Genomic DNA, 18,492 nt, shown 5'->3' on the forward strand with positions numbered 1-18,492 from the left:
CCTCCTAGGCTAGCCCTCCTGCAGCTGTACTGCCTACTCAGAGACCCCATAGGGGTCTAGTACTCTGAGACTCCTAAACATTTCCTTTTCAAACTGTTGTCAAACTTAAAAAAAAATTCTCATAGTTTTTAAGGCAATGAAAATGTATAGGTTTATCATGTTTTCATCCAAGAAAGCATGCTATCACTCAATTTCACAAGCATTTATTAAGTATTTGCCCTACACAGGGCACTGGGCTAGCCACTGTGGAAACAAAGAAAATGAAAATTAAGCCTGACTCTCCTTGTGCTAGGGGCTACATAATAAATAGGAAAGTAACAAAAATTTGAAGAGAGAAGGCATTAATTACCAAGGGGATTGGAAAACCCTTCTTATGAAATCAGCTCCTAGGCTGAGGCTTGAAAAGCTCAACATTCCAAGAGGCAAAGAAGTCCATTCTAAGTGTGGGAGAGTGCCTGTGCAAAGGCCTGCTAACAGGAGAAGAAAATCTGATAGCCAAGATCCCTAATTGGCTGGAATGTTGAGTCCATGAAGAGGAATGATGTGAAATACATCTAGAAAGGGCCAAATTTTAAATGGCCTTAAATACCAAGTTGAACAATGTTATTTCTTCTTAGAGGTAGAATCTCAGAGTTGAAAGAGACCTCCAAGGTCACCCAGATAATACATTTATTTAAGATAATACATGAATTAGAAACCATTCTACAAAATACCCAGAGTGGCCAGGGTTTTAAGGCTATAGAGAACCACTTAAAATTCTTGAACAGGGCAATAACATGATCAGATGGATCTACGCTTCAGATAATTTTGGTTGTTGCTGTTTGCCCTTTGTTCTTGAAGGGGACCATGAAATCTGGAAAAGCAAAGCTATGATTTGCAAGTGAACTGGATTCAAGTGAGGGAAGGCTACACAAAGGCACCAGCATCGATCTCTCCTCCAAAGCCATCTGGGTCCAGTGGCAAGATACAAATCAGATAATTTTGATAGCCATGTGGACAATGGTATGGAGAAAAAGACAGAAAATAGATAAACCAAGCAAGAGATTATTGCAATAGTCCAGGAAAAAAAGAGAAAAAAAAACAAGGATAGCAATAGTCAAGTAAATGGAAAAAGGGAACAGATACCAAAAAATATCATGTGACCAAACTGGCAACCAAGGAAAGAATTATGGATAACTTGGAGGCTGTGAAGCTTAATGATCATAAGGACAGTGGTTTTAGGAGAAATCGAGAAGTTTGGGAGGTGGGACAAATTTAGTGAGGGAGTGAAAGAGATAAAGGGCTCCATCAGGATTCGGTGAGTTTGAAATGCCTATGGGGCATTCTGGGAAAGATGATGAGCAGGTACTTGATATGGGACTGGAACATCAGCTTCCTGCAAGTCACAACCCTTAGAACTGAGAAGATCATGAAGAGGTCCCAGGACAGAAGCCAAGAGATCTATGTTTAGTTGAGGGACAGACAAGGAAGATAAGCTAACAAAAAAGGTCAAATATGGAGGATAACTAGCCTGAAATGTAATGAACAAAAGGGAGGAAAGTGACTAATACAGGGAAATAGTCTAACAAAATGCAGACTTTTGTGGCCCTTGGATTTAGTAACAAAGAGATCACTGTCAGCCTGGAAGAAAATAATTTCAAGTCATTGGCAGAGTCTGAAGTCAAGTTTAGAGGATTTGAGAACCGGGTATGAGGTAAAGTAATTTCTCCTCAGTTTAGACAGGAAAGGGAAAAATCATACAGGACAATAGTTTGAGAGGATTTTGGGTGAAGTGAAAGGTTTTCTTTTTTAAAGAATGGGAGAGACCTGAGAATATTTGTAGGCAGCAACAGAGGGCTGGTTACATGATGGGGCACTGAATACAATAAGGGATAAGCAAAGGGGCAAGGTGTAGAAAATCAAGGGTACAAATAGACAGGCTGACCTTAGGAAAGAGAAAGGCAAATGTCATGATTATCACAATCAGGCAAAGTAACACAGACAGACAGACAGACACAGACACAGACACACACACACCTGAACTTTCAAGTGAACCTAAGCAAATATATTTAAGATGGCCTACCTCCTCTCTCTCTCTCTCCTACCTGTTCCATACAGTTACTCACCTGGGTCTATAAATCGGTGGAATTCAGCCACAATTCCTTCCTGAAGTGAATATTTGATACAGCCAATTTCACAAGGGAGGAAGCGCTGCTCACAGTGAGGAGGTAGCTCTCCGTGGCTAAAAATGTTCAAAAAATAAAAAAAACTTCCAAGCACAGCTGAAAGAATAATATGAGTCAAAAAGTTTAAATTAGTAGGTAAGTCCCTCAAGTATGTCCTTTCTCCAAAGCTACCACTTTAGGTCTTGACTCAAGTGTTGAACACCTCACTTGTCTTTTTCCTTTACTTGTAACACCTAACTGAAAACTCCATTTTCTCTAGATCTCAGCCATAAAAATGATCAATTTAGCACAGTTAAATATTTTATCAATTTCAAAGATTCCCAAGATGATTAGCGTTGCTGCTGGAGTAATTCAACAACTGGAAATCCAGTTAGACACAGAATAGGGGTTCAAATTTATACAAGCTGAAGTCATAAAATGCCTGAATCTTGCTTTTGAAAGATGTAACTTTCTCAGCAGTCTAAAATTTGTACCAGGTTATAATCGACATTCAAAGAATGAGAAGAGATTGGATATGGAAACAAGGCCTAATCAGGGTAGAACCAGCAAAAAGTAACCACACTGTAAAAACTTTTAAAGCCAGCTGACATTTTATACAGCACTTTCAGGCTTATAAACACTGGATGTATAGCCTCACTGGGGTCTCATGACCACTTTATGAGGTCCAAATACTGTAATTATTATTTTCATTTTACAAATGAGGAAAGTGAAATTAAAGTAGAGTGTTTAGAAACACACAGGTGGTGAAGTGTTGGGAACAAGTCTTATCTACCATATTGCTTCTCAACTTTACACCCACTTTCCTACCTGGTTCCTTACCCTCTCCTCCCCATTTATCTGCAAATCTAGAGGCAGCAAAGGGTAGAGTACATACCTACTATATACCTTTTTTACTAGATTAGCCACATTCCTGTTCAAATACAATTCTTGAAAACCAAAGCCTGGACTCTGATTGTGCTATGGGCAGTGAAAAGGGGGACACATTTGGGTGTCAGCAGGCCAAAGTACAAATCCTGGCTCTGCTACTCTAATACCTATGTGACTTTGGACAAGTTGCTTAACCTATCTGGGCTTCAGTTTTTTCATCTGTAAAATGAGGGAGCTGAGTTAGCTGATCTGCAAGGTCTCTTCTATCTCTATGATCCTAAGAAAGAAAATGTAACTATAATAACTTGCTATGCCATTTCAAGAATCCATCTCAACCTTTACAGCTTGTATATATGTATTTAAGTATAACTATAAATAGGAAAACCTGAGTTCAAATCCAACCTCAGACAGTTACTAGCAGGGTGACCCGGGCAAGTCACTTAACCTCTGTTTGCCTTAATCCAGAGGGGAAGAAAATGGCAAACCACTCCAGTACATTTGCCAAGGAAACCCCATGGATAGCACTGGCATGCTATGGTCCACAGGGTCATGATGAGTTCAACAAGACCGCACAACAACAGTTTATGTCACCTAAGGTAACAGTCAGGAAGAAAGCCCCATTATCCTTGTTCATCATCACTTTTAGCTAGAAAGAACTACCGAGTTCAGCCAATACAAACCCAGTCTATATTTGCTCAACATCCTTATTCAAAGTACTCTTAGAATATTTTTACTAATTTATCCACTAGTCTAGATATCTTCTTTGGAAGTACCCAAAATACATTAGCATGACTGTACCCTGATCACTCTTCAAAGACAGGCTTGAGACATCTGGAAGTGAAACATTCTGAGTCTGTACAGGGGAAAGCTGGTTCACTGATTCAAGGAATGTTGTGGGAACAGATTTCTAGGTAAGAAGAAACAATCAAATTAAAATGTATTCACATAGCTCCATTATGCAACAAACCCTGCGCTAGGTGTAGTAATAATATCTAAAATCTAGCCAAAGCATTACTAAAACTTACTCTCTACAGCTATGGAACAACTTAAGAGTTCATTAACAAAGAAATAATTTGATCTGTAGGGACCAGAGTCAGAGGACAGCAGAACCTGAAAATTAACAATCTTTAAGAGATACAGGTAGAAAGGTTACCACTGAAGGACAGGAGGAAAGCGATAATAAAAATCCACAAAACCCCTCACAGTCCTTGGCCTAAGAGCCGGAGCACGATGGTTACTTTGTATCATAAAGTGCCTCCCACCTCTCGGCTCCCCCACGTACAAACCACACGCTTTAGTCTCGTCGGCTTATGACTTTATTTGCTAACATTCTCTCTTCTAACTACTCCTACTGGCCCAATAAAAAATAAAATAAGCGCGTCCCAGCTTTAGAAAGGAGGGTCCAGCCTGCCCGTAAGGACCCCAGAAACCATTCTTGGTGCGGCCAGCTCTTTGCCTTGCTGACCAAGGAGGGTCTCTTCACCATAAGGGCATCCCCAAATAACCTCGGACCGATGACTTTCACACGACGAGCACGGGCCGTGGGGGCAGGCGTGTTGATTTTTAAAACGAGAAATCCGGGGTCCGCCCGTGAAACGGCCGGGCTTCCCTCGAGGCAAAGCCCGCTGCCAGCCTCGGCCCTCCCAGGGGCTGCCGCCGGACCTGCCCTCCCGGCGTACCTGCTTTCCAGGTGGCGAAGGGACCTTCCCCTGAGTTGCCTTCCACTCCCGAGCCATTTCTGCATACTTCTCTTTCTCCTCTTCCCGCAGGAGCTGGGGGAGGAGGGGGCGGGAGGAGGGAAAGGCAGAAAACGGACGATGACCCCAGGCCCGCCAGCAAGCAGGGCGGGCCTCCCTCCCAGCCCCTGGGCCTCTCCCCCAGGCCGGCTTGGGGGGGGGCGCGGCCCGTCAGCCCCTGCGCGCCCCGCCCGCAGCCCCCCAACCCCCGCCCCCCGGCCGCCCGCTCACCCCCCAGTCGGAGGAGCAGAAGGGGATGGCGTCCGCCACGCGGGTGACGGGCAGGCCCCGGCGCCGCAGCTCCGGCATCTTCTCCAGCACGAAGAAGTAGTAGGCGTTCCGGCTGGCCCTGCGGTTCGGCATGGCAGGAGGGCGGTGGGGCGGGCGGCCGAGCAGGGCAGGGGGGCAGCGGACCAGCGCGGCCTCGAGCCGGCGACACCACGGGCCGCCAGGCGCCACTCCCGGGCTCCCGCCCTTAGCAACAGCAGAACGCGGGGCCGGCCGCCCCTCTCGGCCAATGGGAGGGCCGCCCGGGAGGCCTCCGGGTGCGCCGCGGAAGCTGTGCGCACGAGGGCCCGCGGCCCAAGGGAGGCGTTCCCATTGGCTGCGAGGGAGGCGGGGGCGGGGCCTGGAGCATGAAAAGGGCCGGCGCTGGGCTGGGCCGCACGTGGCGGGCAAGTTAGTCCATACGGGTTGCGGGGGTGGAGGCCGGGAAGGCTCGGCCCGGGCCTTTGTAGGAAGGCCCCCAGCTGAACAGCCTGAATTAAGGGCGACCCCCTGTCGGCTCCACGCAGCCCTGCCGCCTGCCGCCTCCATCCTGGAACTAGGGCCTTCGCCTCATTAAGGGACGGCTCAGGCCCAGGGGACTGGAGTGAGCCTTCAGCGCTGGGCCAGCGGAGCACCCGAGCTGGGGCGCCCGGCCCAGGTGGCAGGGCCCCACGGGTCTCCTCATCGCTGTTAGCTCAAGAACCAGCCCGCACCCTAGGCCCGCACCCCAGGCCCGCACCTTAGGTCCGCACCTCAGGCCCGCACATCCAGGCCGCCGTGTGCTGGTGAAGGTTTAAAAGCCGGCTCTCCAAGGGGAAGAAAAAAGTACCCACCACACCCGCATTATTAACAATTTACCCATCGTTTTAAGTCTAGACAATCAACAAAACAATAAAACGTGAGAAGAGTTGCCAGTTTACAGCTGTAAATGTTTACGGCAGAAATTTAACCATCACCTGGCTCCTGCCTCCAGGTGTCAAGTTTTGGAGGCCAAAGCAATGAATGAAATCCGTTGACTGATGGAGTAACGATCTGTGTCAGAAAGGATACCTCTTCCATCAAGGATCTTTGGAAATAAAATGGGTTTATATGGTTCTTTTTGCAAAATAACTAGGAGCCTATAATTCCAAAGGTCTTTTGGATGTGAACTGACTCCTGTTGGTAACACATACTCAATATTATTAGGAATAATAGTTAATGATCATTAGATACTGAGTTTTGCAAGGATTGTCTCCCAGGACTTAGTAACATCTTAATAAATCTTTACTGGCTAAGCTTTCACTCTAAAAACCAAGCTTATCAGTTTCCTTCCCAGTCAGTTTCTTCTGTTGAAACAGTTGCCAGTTTCTCTTACTGTTACATCATTTTCTCAGAGGTCCAGACTCCAGACCTCCTTATAGCAGTGGCTCCTACTCCCTCACATCTAGCCTTTGAGAAGTCCTGTTAAGGCTACTTCTGCAAAGTCTTATCAGTAGTTTCACAGTATTAGAGCTGGAAGGTTCCTTGGAAATCTTCAGCTCCCTTATTCTACAGATTAACAAATGGACACAGAGTAAGTGATTGCAGGGTGGGGAATCCCACTGGGTTGTTAAGTAGCAAAGTCAAAGTCAAGACTTGAACCATTCTATCTTTTCTCACCACCACATACACATTCAAAAAACAAATGAGACAATATTTGTAAAGAGCTGAGCACGGTACCTGACACACAGTAAGTGCTATGTAATTGCTAGCTGTTATTCAGGTCCTCATTACCTTACCCTTCCTATTGTAAGGCTCTTCTGACTCACTTCTAAGCTATCCTTATGTGCCACTGTCAGATTAAATTTCATTTCACTGTTTCAGATTTCACTGGCATGACCTCCTTCTAAAATAGCTAACATTTATATGGTACTTTTAGGTTTGCAAAATGCTTTACATATTTGTCAATCTCATTTGATATTCACAACAACCTTGTGAAGTAGGTATTTTTATTATCCCCATTTTACAGATGAGGATACAGACCAAGGGACATTAAATGACTTCACATTGCTCAAAAATCCCTCCCAGAGAAATTTTCAATGACTTTGAATCTAGCCTTCAGGATAAAGTCCAAATTCCTTAAACTGGTATTTTAAGATGCTCCATCTTTTAGTACCAGCCTATTACTTCCCAGCACGTACTTTATGCTATGCTGTAGCTAAATTGGATTACTTAGCACTCCCTGAACATGTACAAGGCCTTCTAGTTTCCATATCACCAATTAGGATACTCTTTCTACTTGGTAATTGAAATGCTGTGCTGACCCAGTACTTGCCCCTTTGCCATTCTCATGTGCTGAAATCCTACCCATATCTTTGAAGACTCAGGGCAAACCCCACCTCCTTTAAGAATCCTTCCAAGTAGACTTTCATCCTTTCCTCTGACTGTCCCCTCTCCCAGCTTTGTGCTTCTCTTATGGCATCTACCATATTGTCATGTACTGAATTTTAAATTTCTTGGGTATAGGAAATTGAGCTGTTGTAACCCCAGTGCTGCCCACCTGCCATTTAAAAAGGCCTGTTATATCAGATTTGGTGATAGTTGGATATATCCTCTGCTTTGTCCCCTTACTCGGGACATCAAGAACCTACCAATGACATCTCCAATTAGCCAGCTTCCTTCCATGCCACTTAGTTCCCTCATTTTTTCATTCTAGCTCCAGTCTCCTATTCGTTCTCTGGAGATGAGGTCATAGAATGAAAAGCATTTTGTTTTCTGGCTGATTCCCCTCCTTGGGCCTTTCCAGTTTTGATCAGTGCTAGCTCAGGAGTAAGCTAGGAGCAGGCTTAGGGCTATGTCAAGCAAACTTGTAGCATGATTCGCAAAAACCCAGATGCCCAAAGGTATAGGCAGCAAGTGTTCTTTTTCTATTTTATGGGATTGAATGAGGTGACATGGTCATTGGATACAACGTGTGCCATTAATAATGGTGTTCAGAAAAGACTAAAACTCAGAAATAGAACAGAACCAGACTTTCTTTGTAACCCTGTGTCTATATCCATGTATGTCTATAGTCTATGTGGAAAACAGTTGTAAGACTAGGCACTGAGAAGATTTTGACATTATGTTCGATGGCTACAGGAATCTAAGCTGTTTATACAAACAGAATGAGAACAGGTGTATAAAAGGAAGAAATATGTCTGGCTTAAAAAACAGGCATAAAAAGACACCTGTTTCATTTTTCCTTCCTTTTTCTTTTTTTTTCCTTGTCAAAATCCTGGGAACTAGTGAGTGAATTATTGTTTGGGTGGATCTTTGTGGGTTAGAGCAACTGCTGGAGTGCCTAATTTAGATATACAGAGTGTCTTGCTCACAAGTCAGATCTGGCATGGCGAGTGATAAGCAGACGGCAGTATCCAATTCAGAACATAACAAATCAGTTTGTATTAAAACTCTGAGACAGCAGGCTCTAAGGTTAAATCAGCTCCTTGCAATTTTCAGCACGTTGAATTAATCTTTTTTCTTATATATCAGTCATTGTTCTCCGAAGCTTGAATTTTCTTTGGGGGGGGATTACCTCACATTTGCATTTTTCTTTTTTAAATCCTTTCTTAATAAAGCAATTTATTGTCCAAAGGGGAAAAGACTGCAGGCTATGAGCATGTTTCAGTTTCTAGGCTCAAGCTTCTGAAAACACCTTTTTCTGTTCACTCCCTGGTATGAATTGGAACAAATTTATATTTATTTTAACTAACATTTTGATATAAGGGATAGGAAGGATAACAGGTTTAAAAGTACAAGAGAAAGCAAGTGAACAAAACCTACTTTTGAATCCCTTCTCCTGACTGTCACATATTCCTGCTAGAACACAATGTTGGAGGAGAGAGCTAGACTAAGGATAAAGTTATCTTTAAAAAAAAGGCTCAGTAAGTGTTACCATATTCATGTACATGCATGTCTGTGTGTATGTAATGAAATCATGATTTTAAGAGGACTCAGCTATATTATTTTTGTAACAGTGTTGTTGCTAACAGCTACCAGCAAATCTCTGCATGGATTGTTCAGCCCCTCCATCTCTGTGTCCTAGTTCTCTCTTAATGTTCACCTTTAATTTAACATTCTTGTTAATTCATTCTTTATTCCCTCACCCCTCACTCTCTCAACTCCTCCTCTACCTCCAATCCCACCCCCACTCCCCCCCCACCCCACCCCCACCATGGAGCCTGCTGGGAATCTTGCTGGAACAAGGTTAGATCCCATTCTGCCATGTTTACATGTTCTTCTCTGGGCTTAGCCTTAAGTTGATGTTGTCTGTAGACCCAACAGCCCTTCTCCCTCGAATCAACCATAATGGGCAATGACCAAGGTAAGCAGAGAAAAGTCTTTCTTACTGACTGAAGCTACAAAGTCTTGAATGCAGAGAATAAGGCCACGATCACCAAGGAGGTGTGTACAAATGCCCCCACCTCCTACTTTGTTGCCTTGAGATCTCTTTTCCCCCTCAACATGTAGTATACTTTGTAATATTTCAAACTGAGCTACTTTGGCATGGGATAGGAGAAATTGGGGTGCTCACCCACACTGTATTTAGACTCAGTATCCCCCTAGTTTGACCCTGTAGATATAAAGTGAATTATGATACACCTAAAGTATGGGAGTTAGCCAAATTCCCAGGACAAATAAAAGGCATTCTTGATCCTATGATTAACTTAAATGAATAACCTGTCTTTCATTTTCATGTCTTGACTTTCAGTTCTAAGTTCAACCAAATACTGATACCATCATACTCATATCTGAAGTCTGGCTTTTCTAAGCCTGTGTAGAGCTTCCGTTTCTCACTCGTATTCTCCCTCAGAGTACCTCATTTCCACAGGTTATATGCTGAGTGCCATTCTTATGAGTACCCAAATACAAATGACTAGGTTCCAGGTAGTCATACACTATCTCATTTCTGCACTCAATTTCATCCCATCACTCATCTCCATTATTTTTCTCTCTACTCTTTTTGGTTTCCTCTTCATGTATACATTTGCCCCTCTTTCTGTTCCTGCCTGGCTTCTATCACTCTCAGAGCCCTTTATGGTTGTTTTGGCTATTGGTTCATTTGTTTATTTTCTATATTTTAAGCTCTCTCTTTTGTCATATCACTGAGCCACACCGTTGATGGTTGTCAAATGATTGTGGAGAGTAAGATAGGTGCCACAGGGGAAAAAGGCCCAAAATGCTGTTTTCAAAAAAGGAAAGAGTAGAATATGTAAGCTATAAAGGCCATCAGGTTTTACTGAATACCTAGAAAAGTAGGCAGTGATAACAACCATGATTTCATAAAACAGATCATATAAAACTGAATTTGGCACTTGTTGAGCAGCCAAACCTGAAGAGTTACTGATTTATGTCAATTTGGAAGGCAGCTTCTAGTGGAGTGCCCCATTGCAACTGGCCCAATGCTATTTAACATTTTTGTCAATGACTTAGATAGTCACAAGCCTATCATATTTTCAGATGACATAAAACTAGAAACTAACTAACACAAAGCTACAAGGGGGAGTTCACACAAAAAGATCTTAACAGGCTATTACACTGAGCCAGATCTAATGAGATTAGACTTCATGACCTCAAAGATTCCTTTTAGCTCTAAATGATCCTAAGATGAAATTCAATGGGAACATATGTAAAGCTGTACATTATGGTTTTTAAAAATCAATATTTTCAGCAAAAGACAAAAAAGTGTGGCTTGGCAGTTTGAAAATGATTTTGTGTGTGTGTGTGTGTGTGTGTGTGTAATGCAAATCCAAGATGAGTCCACAATGTGACATAGTGGCCACCTTGGGCTGCAATTAGAAAGACACCATTTCCAGGCCTAGGGTGATGTCAGTCCTACTGTATTTTGCCTTGGTAAGACAACATCTGGAATATTGTCAGTTCTGGGCACCACATTTTAGGAAGGACATTGATAAGCCAAAGGGCATTTGAAGGAGGGTAGCCAGGATGGTGATGGTCAAGTCACATGAGGATTGTTTGAAGGAACTAAGATTGTTTAACATAGAAAAGAGAAAACCTGGGGTTTGGGGGGTTACATAATAGTTGTCATCAAGTTTTTTAAGGGTCCTCATGAGGAGAAAGGTGCTAGACTTGTACTTCTCTTCCACAGAAGGTAGAGTAAGAAGGAATTTGTGGAAGCGTCAGAAAACAGACATAGGTTACCTGTAATGAAAAACTACCCAACAGAATGATTCAAAAGAGGAGTGGGCTGCCCGGGCAAGTAGTGGATTCCCTTTCACTCTTAGAGGTCCCCAAATAAAGTTTGGATGGCCACTTCTCATGGATTTTGCAGCAAGGATCAGGTGCAGGTCAGACTGGAGGTCCATTCCAACTGTGTAATTCAGTGATTCTCACTCACACATTAAGTTCTAATCATAGATTCTTCACCTTTTACATACTCACATACACTCACATGAACAGCTTCTCAGGCACATACTTTTTTTTCTTTTGGTCCGGGGAAGGGGAGGAAGCAGTTTGAGAAAGAGTCTGGATTTGAGATTTTGTTGTTATAGAGGACTTCCAGTGAGGAAACTCACTCTTACCATTGGAGCTTAGCAACTGTTCCACAAATTGGAGTCTTAAAGTCAGCTTGATTCCACAGGTGATAGAATCTGGGACTTGGAGTCAGAAAGACCTTTCTTTAAATCCTGCCTCAGACATTTATTAGCTGTGTGATCCTGGATAAGTCACTAAACTTCTGTTTGTCTCAGTTTCCTCATCTGTAAAATGGGGATAATAATAGTATCTACCTCCCAGGATTATTATAACCCTGTTGGAACCTATTAAGATAATATTTGTAAACAGCTTCACTATCATGAAGTGTTGTTGTTGTATCTGTAGTTGTAGAGTTGTTTGGGGTAGCCACTGGAGAATTTAAGGGACCTACTGAGGGCCACAGGGCCAAGTACCTATCCGAAGCAACCCTTGAAGCTAGGTCTCTCCAGCTGAGGTTGTCTGTTGATCTACTCTGTCACGTTGTTTCTCGAGCATATTTGCACAGAAATGGTGTGTACCCCATCAGTTTTATCAATTTCACTCACAGATGACCTTGCCCTTTCATAGAAACACTGACCGTCTACTTTGTATTCAGTATATGAGCTTCTTCTTTATTATCCCCAACAAGTGGTCGTGCAGGCTGCACTTGAGAATCTCTGGCAACAGAAAACTCCCCACCTCGCTCAGCAGCGCTCTCTCTCTCTCTCTCTCTCTCTCTCTCTCTCTCTCTCTCTCTCTGTCTCTGTGTGTGTGTGTCTCTCTCTCTCCAGACTTAGATTTTGATTTTTTACACGTGAAGCTAAACAAGTCCTCATTTCATCTGATCCCAGCAAACAAGTTTTATGCACAAATACTCCTTCACAAGGCTTTCAGTTGGAAATGGTTCTGCCACAGGAGCTCTTAACCACCCTTGAGCAGGGAGCATGAAGGACCTTGCTCAATTTAAGCCAAGCTCTAGAGACAAAGTCCGATAAATCATTGCATCCCATTTCTCTCTGTTTTGAACTCACTCGGTTAAGCTAGTTGCCTGCACACTCGGTCTTTAGCCACACACACACACACACACACACACACACACACACACATCACACACACACACATCACACACACCACACCACACACCCCTCATTAATCCCCTTGGGGTGAGTGCCACTAGCGCCTCTGCAGACAGCCCTCTGATTTCTTGCTTGCCTCCTGATTGTCCACGGTCATTCAGCGTCCTCACTGCTCCTCGGCCTCTCATTCCTCTCATGGACTTGGTTACTTAACGATGAACTCTCTCAGGCTCATGGGCAGCTTCAATGGACAGACATGTGATTTAGAAACTTCGGTTACCACAGGAGATTGGGAGAGGGGGAGGAAGGGGAGGAGTGGAGCCAGCTAGACAAAATCCTCAGCTTTACTTTTCCCTGGCAGCGCGGTTGTTGCGATGCAGCTCCCCCAGCAGAAGCATTAAATCTGAGTTTAGGCTAATCTGGAGGCTGTGAAGGGGCTGAAATTGAGAAAGACTGAAGGCAGGGTAAAAGTATTGTTCCTTTCTCAGGGAGCAGAGTGGTAGCTTCCATTCAGAAGTCTGGCTGATTCATACACTGGATGACTACTGAGCCAAGCGGAGAGCAGGAGAAGGGGATTGCTTGGTGCCAGGTGATTGAGAGGATCAGCTCCTTATTTTCCTGGTTTTGATCTGGTGCACCTCCTTACCCCATTCCCCACTTTTTTTCTCTCCTTCACCTGGATGGGAAGTCAGGCAGAATGGACAGAATATTGCTGGGATGGATAGTTCTCTTCTTGGTAACAGGTAAGAAATGTATTCCATGATGATGTTTAACTTTTTAAAATGATTCCACTAGTGGTACCTGGTATAACAAACCTCCCCCCTCCCTCCTGATTTTTCTGTTCTAATTCCCTGTGTTTAAATGTATTAGACATTTGGATATTAAATGGAAGAGGGGAAGAAGGGGGAGGTAAGAAGCTGTATTATGAGTGAGACAGAGGGAGATGCCAAATGAAATCTGAAGGTGTTTGTCTCATGGATGATGCATTCTTATTTAGAATGTATATTCCCTCATTTCTCTCCTTCCTCCTCATAGCAGTTCTCTCTTAACATGAGTTTATAATGCGTTGAGTCCTGGTATGAACTCAGCTGGAAAAGGAGGACTCAGAAGAGTCAGAAATTAGGGGAACTGAATTCTTAAAGAAAAAGCAATCTTTAATTCTTTCCCTAAAGAAATTTTGAGACTCAGGGTATTTTCCTTATTATTTTTGACTGGGGGAAGTATGGAATGTAGAGGGAGAATGGGAATGGAGTTTAGCACTGGTTTTCTCTTATTTTTGGTTCAAGTAAGGGAGGGGCCACAGTATCAAAGAAGAAAGGGCCCCAGATAATGCACATCATCCTTTATGTTCAAGCCCCCCACTTTCATTCTTTTCTGTCTTCCTCCCTTCATCTTCCCTCAACAAAGATTGTACAGAGGGATTCAGAATAAGATCTATAATTATCTATGGAAAAGCTTTGGTCAAGGAAATTCAACACTCTGAGGCCAAATTCCTTATCCATAAAATGGAGAGGGGTTAAAGGAGTTGATCTCTAAGGACCTTCACCAGCATCTAAATTGATGATGATGATTGATGATGATAATGATCAAGTTGGTTGGCAAAGATCAGTTCCTTTCTTTTCACTGGGGCATTGGGTTAAGAGAAATTCTCTGTGTTTTAGCTTCTTGGGCCAGGGGGTTGCCCCCAAACTTTCTGCTCAGGTTAGGAAGGGATCTTTCCCTAACAAGCTGTTACACATAATATATACATTTTCCTCCTTATCCTGGCCAGCCAGCAAAAGGGGAGATAAGAGGGCTTGGCGGGGGGGGTCCAAAGTTTGGCAATTCTTGATGTAATCTAGTCAAGTCATACCACAAGGGTTGTCTGCTTAGATCTGGGCACTGTCAGAGGAGGGTTGTTAAATAAGATTTGTGCCATCAAACTCAGACGGATGGCAAGAAGAGGTGGGTTGAGGTACCAGTTAAGTGAGAGTCATAGAAGGAAAGTTGAGGAAGTTGATACACACACACACACACACACACACACACACACACACACACACACACACACACACACACACAAGGAAGCCAAGAGGGGCACAAGGAAAGGCCAAGAAAGAAAACAACAGGACTAACTCAACAGTAGATTCCATTTTATTTGAGGACTGGGAGACTTCTGGTCATATTCAAGAGCTACTTTCTCCCAAGACCTTGGGGGTATGCCAGAAGATTGGGAAAGTCAAGAATTTAGGAAAATGGAAATACATTTTAAGTACAAGCTAAATTCAAAGGTAAGTAAAAAGAGGGAAAGAGTAGAAGCAAGAAAGAAAATATGCCCTTTCCATGACAGGAGGCAGCTCTCTAAAACTTTTTTTTTTTCCAGTGAGGGCCTCTGCTTGTTCGTTTTGGCTGCCCTGTGGTACACCAGCCCCATTAGCAGAGTTTGCCTCTTCTTTTGGTTTTTCCTCTTTACCCTTCCTCCCACACTATTTAAAAATGAATCATCTACAATTCCAGGGGTTGCCTACATTCTCCCTCTAATCTGGGTTTTGCTGATTAAGAGCACACCCCTCCTCCCCCAGTCCCCACCACCCACAGCTTTTACCTTCTCTGGTCCACCCCCAGGCTGAATCTGTCACTTTTCCTCCACTCAGATTCTCACTTCAGGTAGCAACAGGGTTATTTAAGACCTCTAGAAGGAGGCTCTGAGAAAACATCTCCTCAACCTGGTGGCCTTGGGGTCTGAATCATTTGAGGGAAACAGTCCCATTAAATGGAATATTCCTATTTGTGAGTAGAAGAAAGACTACAGTAGGTCAGAAGTAGGAGTATTTGTAGAGCTTGTGAGTATTCAGTAAGTTTCCATAGAACAGAAATTCACCAGATACAACTTCAGAGTTGGAAAAGATTTTAGAGACACTCTAGGAGGTTGAGTGGTTTATACAAAGTCTTGTGAATGCTAATAAATAGGAGAGCCTGGACTATAATCCAGGACTACAATCCTGGACTATAACCAGGCCAATATTATTTCTACTTCATCCTACTACCTCTGATGTGTGTTGGGGGAGGGGGATGTTATTGGTTCAGCAGTTAGAAAATAGGTAATTTTAGTATGAAGCGAACAACAGGTGAGCAGGCCTGTGTCAGCTGACAGATGTGTCTGGAGGTATCTTCGGTTACTAATCACAAGTCAATTTATCATCCGCCTTCAATCTCTCCATTCTACTTCATCACCTCATCCTATCACTCCACTGTCACTGGGTATCTGTGCATGAAGTCCATGAGCTGTCTCATAAGCTAAGGAAAGCAGAGATGACTAGAACAGGGTTTGGGAGGAGGAGAGAAAGAGTGGGTAGAGTATGATATTGATTCAGACTTTAATTCTTCTCATTTAGAAACCAAGAGAGGAAAGGTGAAGAATTTTAGTCCAGTTGAATCAATGCATTCTCTCTTGAGGGGGATGGTAGAATGGGAAGAAAAAAGAAAAGGATAGATTTTTAAAATGAGACAGAGTGCCAGAAATATTCTCATATTCTCTCTTCCTTTCCCTCTCCATTTCCTTCTCCCTCAGTCTCCCTCCCTGTTTGTCTGCCTCCCTCCCTCCCTCTCTCCTCACCTCCCTCTTTGAGGTAAGCTGAGAAATTTCAGATCATTACTCTGGCTTTTTCCTCAGGCTTCAGCAGCTAATTCCTCTTTCTTTAATTGGGAAAATCATTATTTCTGTTGTGTTTTTAGTCTCATGATTTATCATTGTAATTGTGATGCTTCCTTTTTTTTTTTAAACAAAACAAAACAAAATGATCGCCCGCTGCTATTATGGCAACAGGTGTTAATCAGGCAACAATAGCTGAAGGGAGGTTTCAGTGTCTTTGTCCCTAATGTGGTGGCATTTCACCCTTTCTTGAAGACAGAGGATGTTAGAAATCCTAGAGCAGTGCTGATACGCTGGGAGCAGGCAGATGTTTCGTCCTTGTTATGTGGCCCTTTAAATTCTCTTGGGTATTTGCTTGATTGCTGTGTTAGTATCCCTGACATTTCCTGTAGATTCACTCTGGGTTAAGTGAGTATTGTCACTGGTCCCAGGAAATAGCACAATTTCCTGGGATTTTGCTGCTAATCTCAATTTTCATTTTCCATATACCTGGTCTCCTCCTTCTTCTTGATCATTTCAACTTCTCTCTCTCCTGATCTGTTGTTCCCAAAGGGGCGCTTGTAGCAGCCTTCCTTCTTCCTGTCATTGCCTCTTACGGATCTCTTACAGTGGAACCAGAAGTATAGGCTCCTTGCAGTATTCCCTTCAGTCTTGACCAAGATACCTCTGTTGTTGCTGTTCAATTGTTTTCAGTCCTGTCCAAGTCTTCATGACTCCATTTGGGGTTTTCTTGGTAAATACACTGTGATTGTTTGCCATTTCCTTCTCCAGCTCATTTTACATATGAGGGAACTGAGGCAAACAGTGTTAAGGTGACTTGCCCTGGGTCACATAGCTGAGAAACCTCTACTAGATGGTTAGTTATGTTAACTTTGGTAATTGTGAATAATATTAATGCTGGTGAGTAATTGTGATAGTTATCTGTGATCTAGAAATCAGTGCCTGAAAACAGCTGTCCTAGGTTTATTTGACAAAAAGTTCACAGTGAATAGCCATCAGGTGGCACCAGGCCTTTCAGTCTCTTCCAGTCTAGTCAGTGTGAAAACTGAACATCACAAGCAGGGGATGAACTTTCTTGTTAGACTGCAAATGGAGTAACAGTCTAATGATCTGGTGCAGAAAGTAACATTAGTTCTGGAGGATTAAATTGGGTGCTGCTGGGGAGTCATGAAGTGTGACAAGGACATTGGAAACAAAATTTATGCCCTATGGGAAGGAAAAATTACAAATATCTTGTATGACCATCGGTTATCTGGGACTCTTGCCAATCTTAACTTCCTTCCTCCCTGTCCCAAGGCCTCTCTCTTTTTGTCTTTTACTTCTTCCATTATCTCCCTCTCTCTTCTAGTTCCTCTCACTCCCTAGTCAGGACTGTGAAGAAACTATATTTTAACAAAAAACAATAATGGTATGTTGCTTTTGTCAAAGTTCTTTCATATAAATTGCTTAGTTTGTTCTCATTGGAACCCCTATGAATTAGGCAGGGCAGGCATTATTTGGAATATACCAGCGGACCATGTTTTGGTCCTGGGATTTAGTTAGTATAAGAAGTAAGCTATTTTAAATGCCTGGATCTAAAGAGAAAGTAATATGTTCTTTGGCAAGGCTGGATCACACAATAACTCCTTATTTTAGACTTATATTCATGGTATTCTGTCAAAGGTTTGAGGAATCTAGTTGGGACATAGGGGAAACAGCATAAAGTTCAGGGAGATCAGTTTTTTAAAAAGTACAGACCACCAAAATACTAAAACCATCCTGTTGTATCATCAATGTGGATTTTCCCACCAGTGATACAGATAGCAACCTATCCTTGTCTACCAATTCTATGGGATTTTTAGCCACATTCTCCCATAAATTTACTATAGGGTATCTACCCATATGAGTAGTGCAGAGGCAAAACATTAAAAGAACAGCATGTGATTCAGGGAAGAAAAGTAAATGATGTGACACTGGGGGAGTTCTGAGTCCTAGGAATTGCGTTGGAGTCCAGCATGATTGTAACAAATATATATACCCTTGGATTTTAGTCTCATCTATTTGGAAATGAAAGAAGGCACTTTGGTGACTGGGTCAAGGACCAATGATGTATTAGTCAAATCAGTCTCCATCCTTTTAGTACCCTTCCCTTTTTGAGGTCCTTGTCCGAAGTGGTATGTTTTGATGTAGAAGGGACTGTGCCTCCCTAGTTAACTTACATTCCTCTTGGTCACTCTCTTCATGCCTTTGGTTACCTAGGAAGCCCAGGCAGATGTTTCTAGGGATTGATAAAAAGA

General features: G+C 43.1%; 2 protein-coding genes across 7 annotated transcripts in view; one reads left to right on the top strand and one right to left on the bottom strand.

Annotated features, from left to right (window-relative positions):
* Window positions 1-5,824, bottom strand: part of MAEL (maelstrom spermatogenic transposon silencer) — a 38,545-nt gene extending 32,721 nt beyond the window's left edge. Inside the window, exons 1-4 of the mRNA XM_072648752.1 lie at window positions 5,000-5,824; window positions 4,712-4,804; window positions 3,831-3,939; window positions 2,106-2,261 (exon numbers count right to left, since the gene is read on the bottom strand). Coding sequence (XP_072504853.1) covers window positions 2,106-2,261; window positions 3,831-3,939; window positions 4,712-4,804; window positions 5,000-5,584 — 943 coding nt within the window. The 5' untranslated portion in view covers window positions 5,585-5,824. The remainder of the gene's footprint in view (window positions 1-2,105; window positions 2,262-3,830; window positions 3,940-4,711; window positions 4,805-4,999) is intronic.
* Window positions 5,825-12,893: 7,069 nt separating this feature from the next.
* Window positions 12,894-18,492, top strand: part of ILDR2 (immunoglobulin like domain containing receptor 2) — an 89,188-nt gene continuing 83,589 nt past the window's right edge. For 3 of the 6 annotated variants that reach the window (XM_072648747.1, XM_072648751.1, XM_072648746.1), the window contains exon 1: window positions 12,923-13,328. In XM_072648747.1, the coding sequence (XP_072504848.1) occupies window positions 13,283-13,328 (46 nt within the window). In that variant the 5' untranslated portion in view covers window positions 12,923-13,282. Of the gene's footprint in view, window positions 13,329-14,783; window positions 14,856-18,492 lie in introns of those variants that run through there. The other 3 variants (XM_072648748.1, XM_072648749.1, XM_072648750.1) reach the window with 3 other exon arrangements.

Source organism: Notamacropus eugenii, chromosome 2 (genome assembly GCF_028372415.1).
Source record: "Notamacropus eugenii isolate mMacEug1 chromosome 2, mMacEug1.pri_v2, whole genome shotgun sequence".
NCBI classification, from domain to species: domain Eukaryota; kingdom Metazoa; phylum Chordata; class Mammalia; order Diprotodontia; family Macropodidae; genus Notamacropus; species Notamacropus eugenii.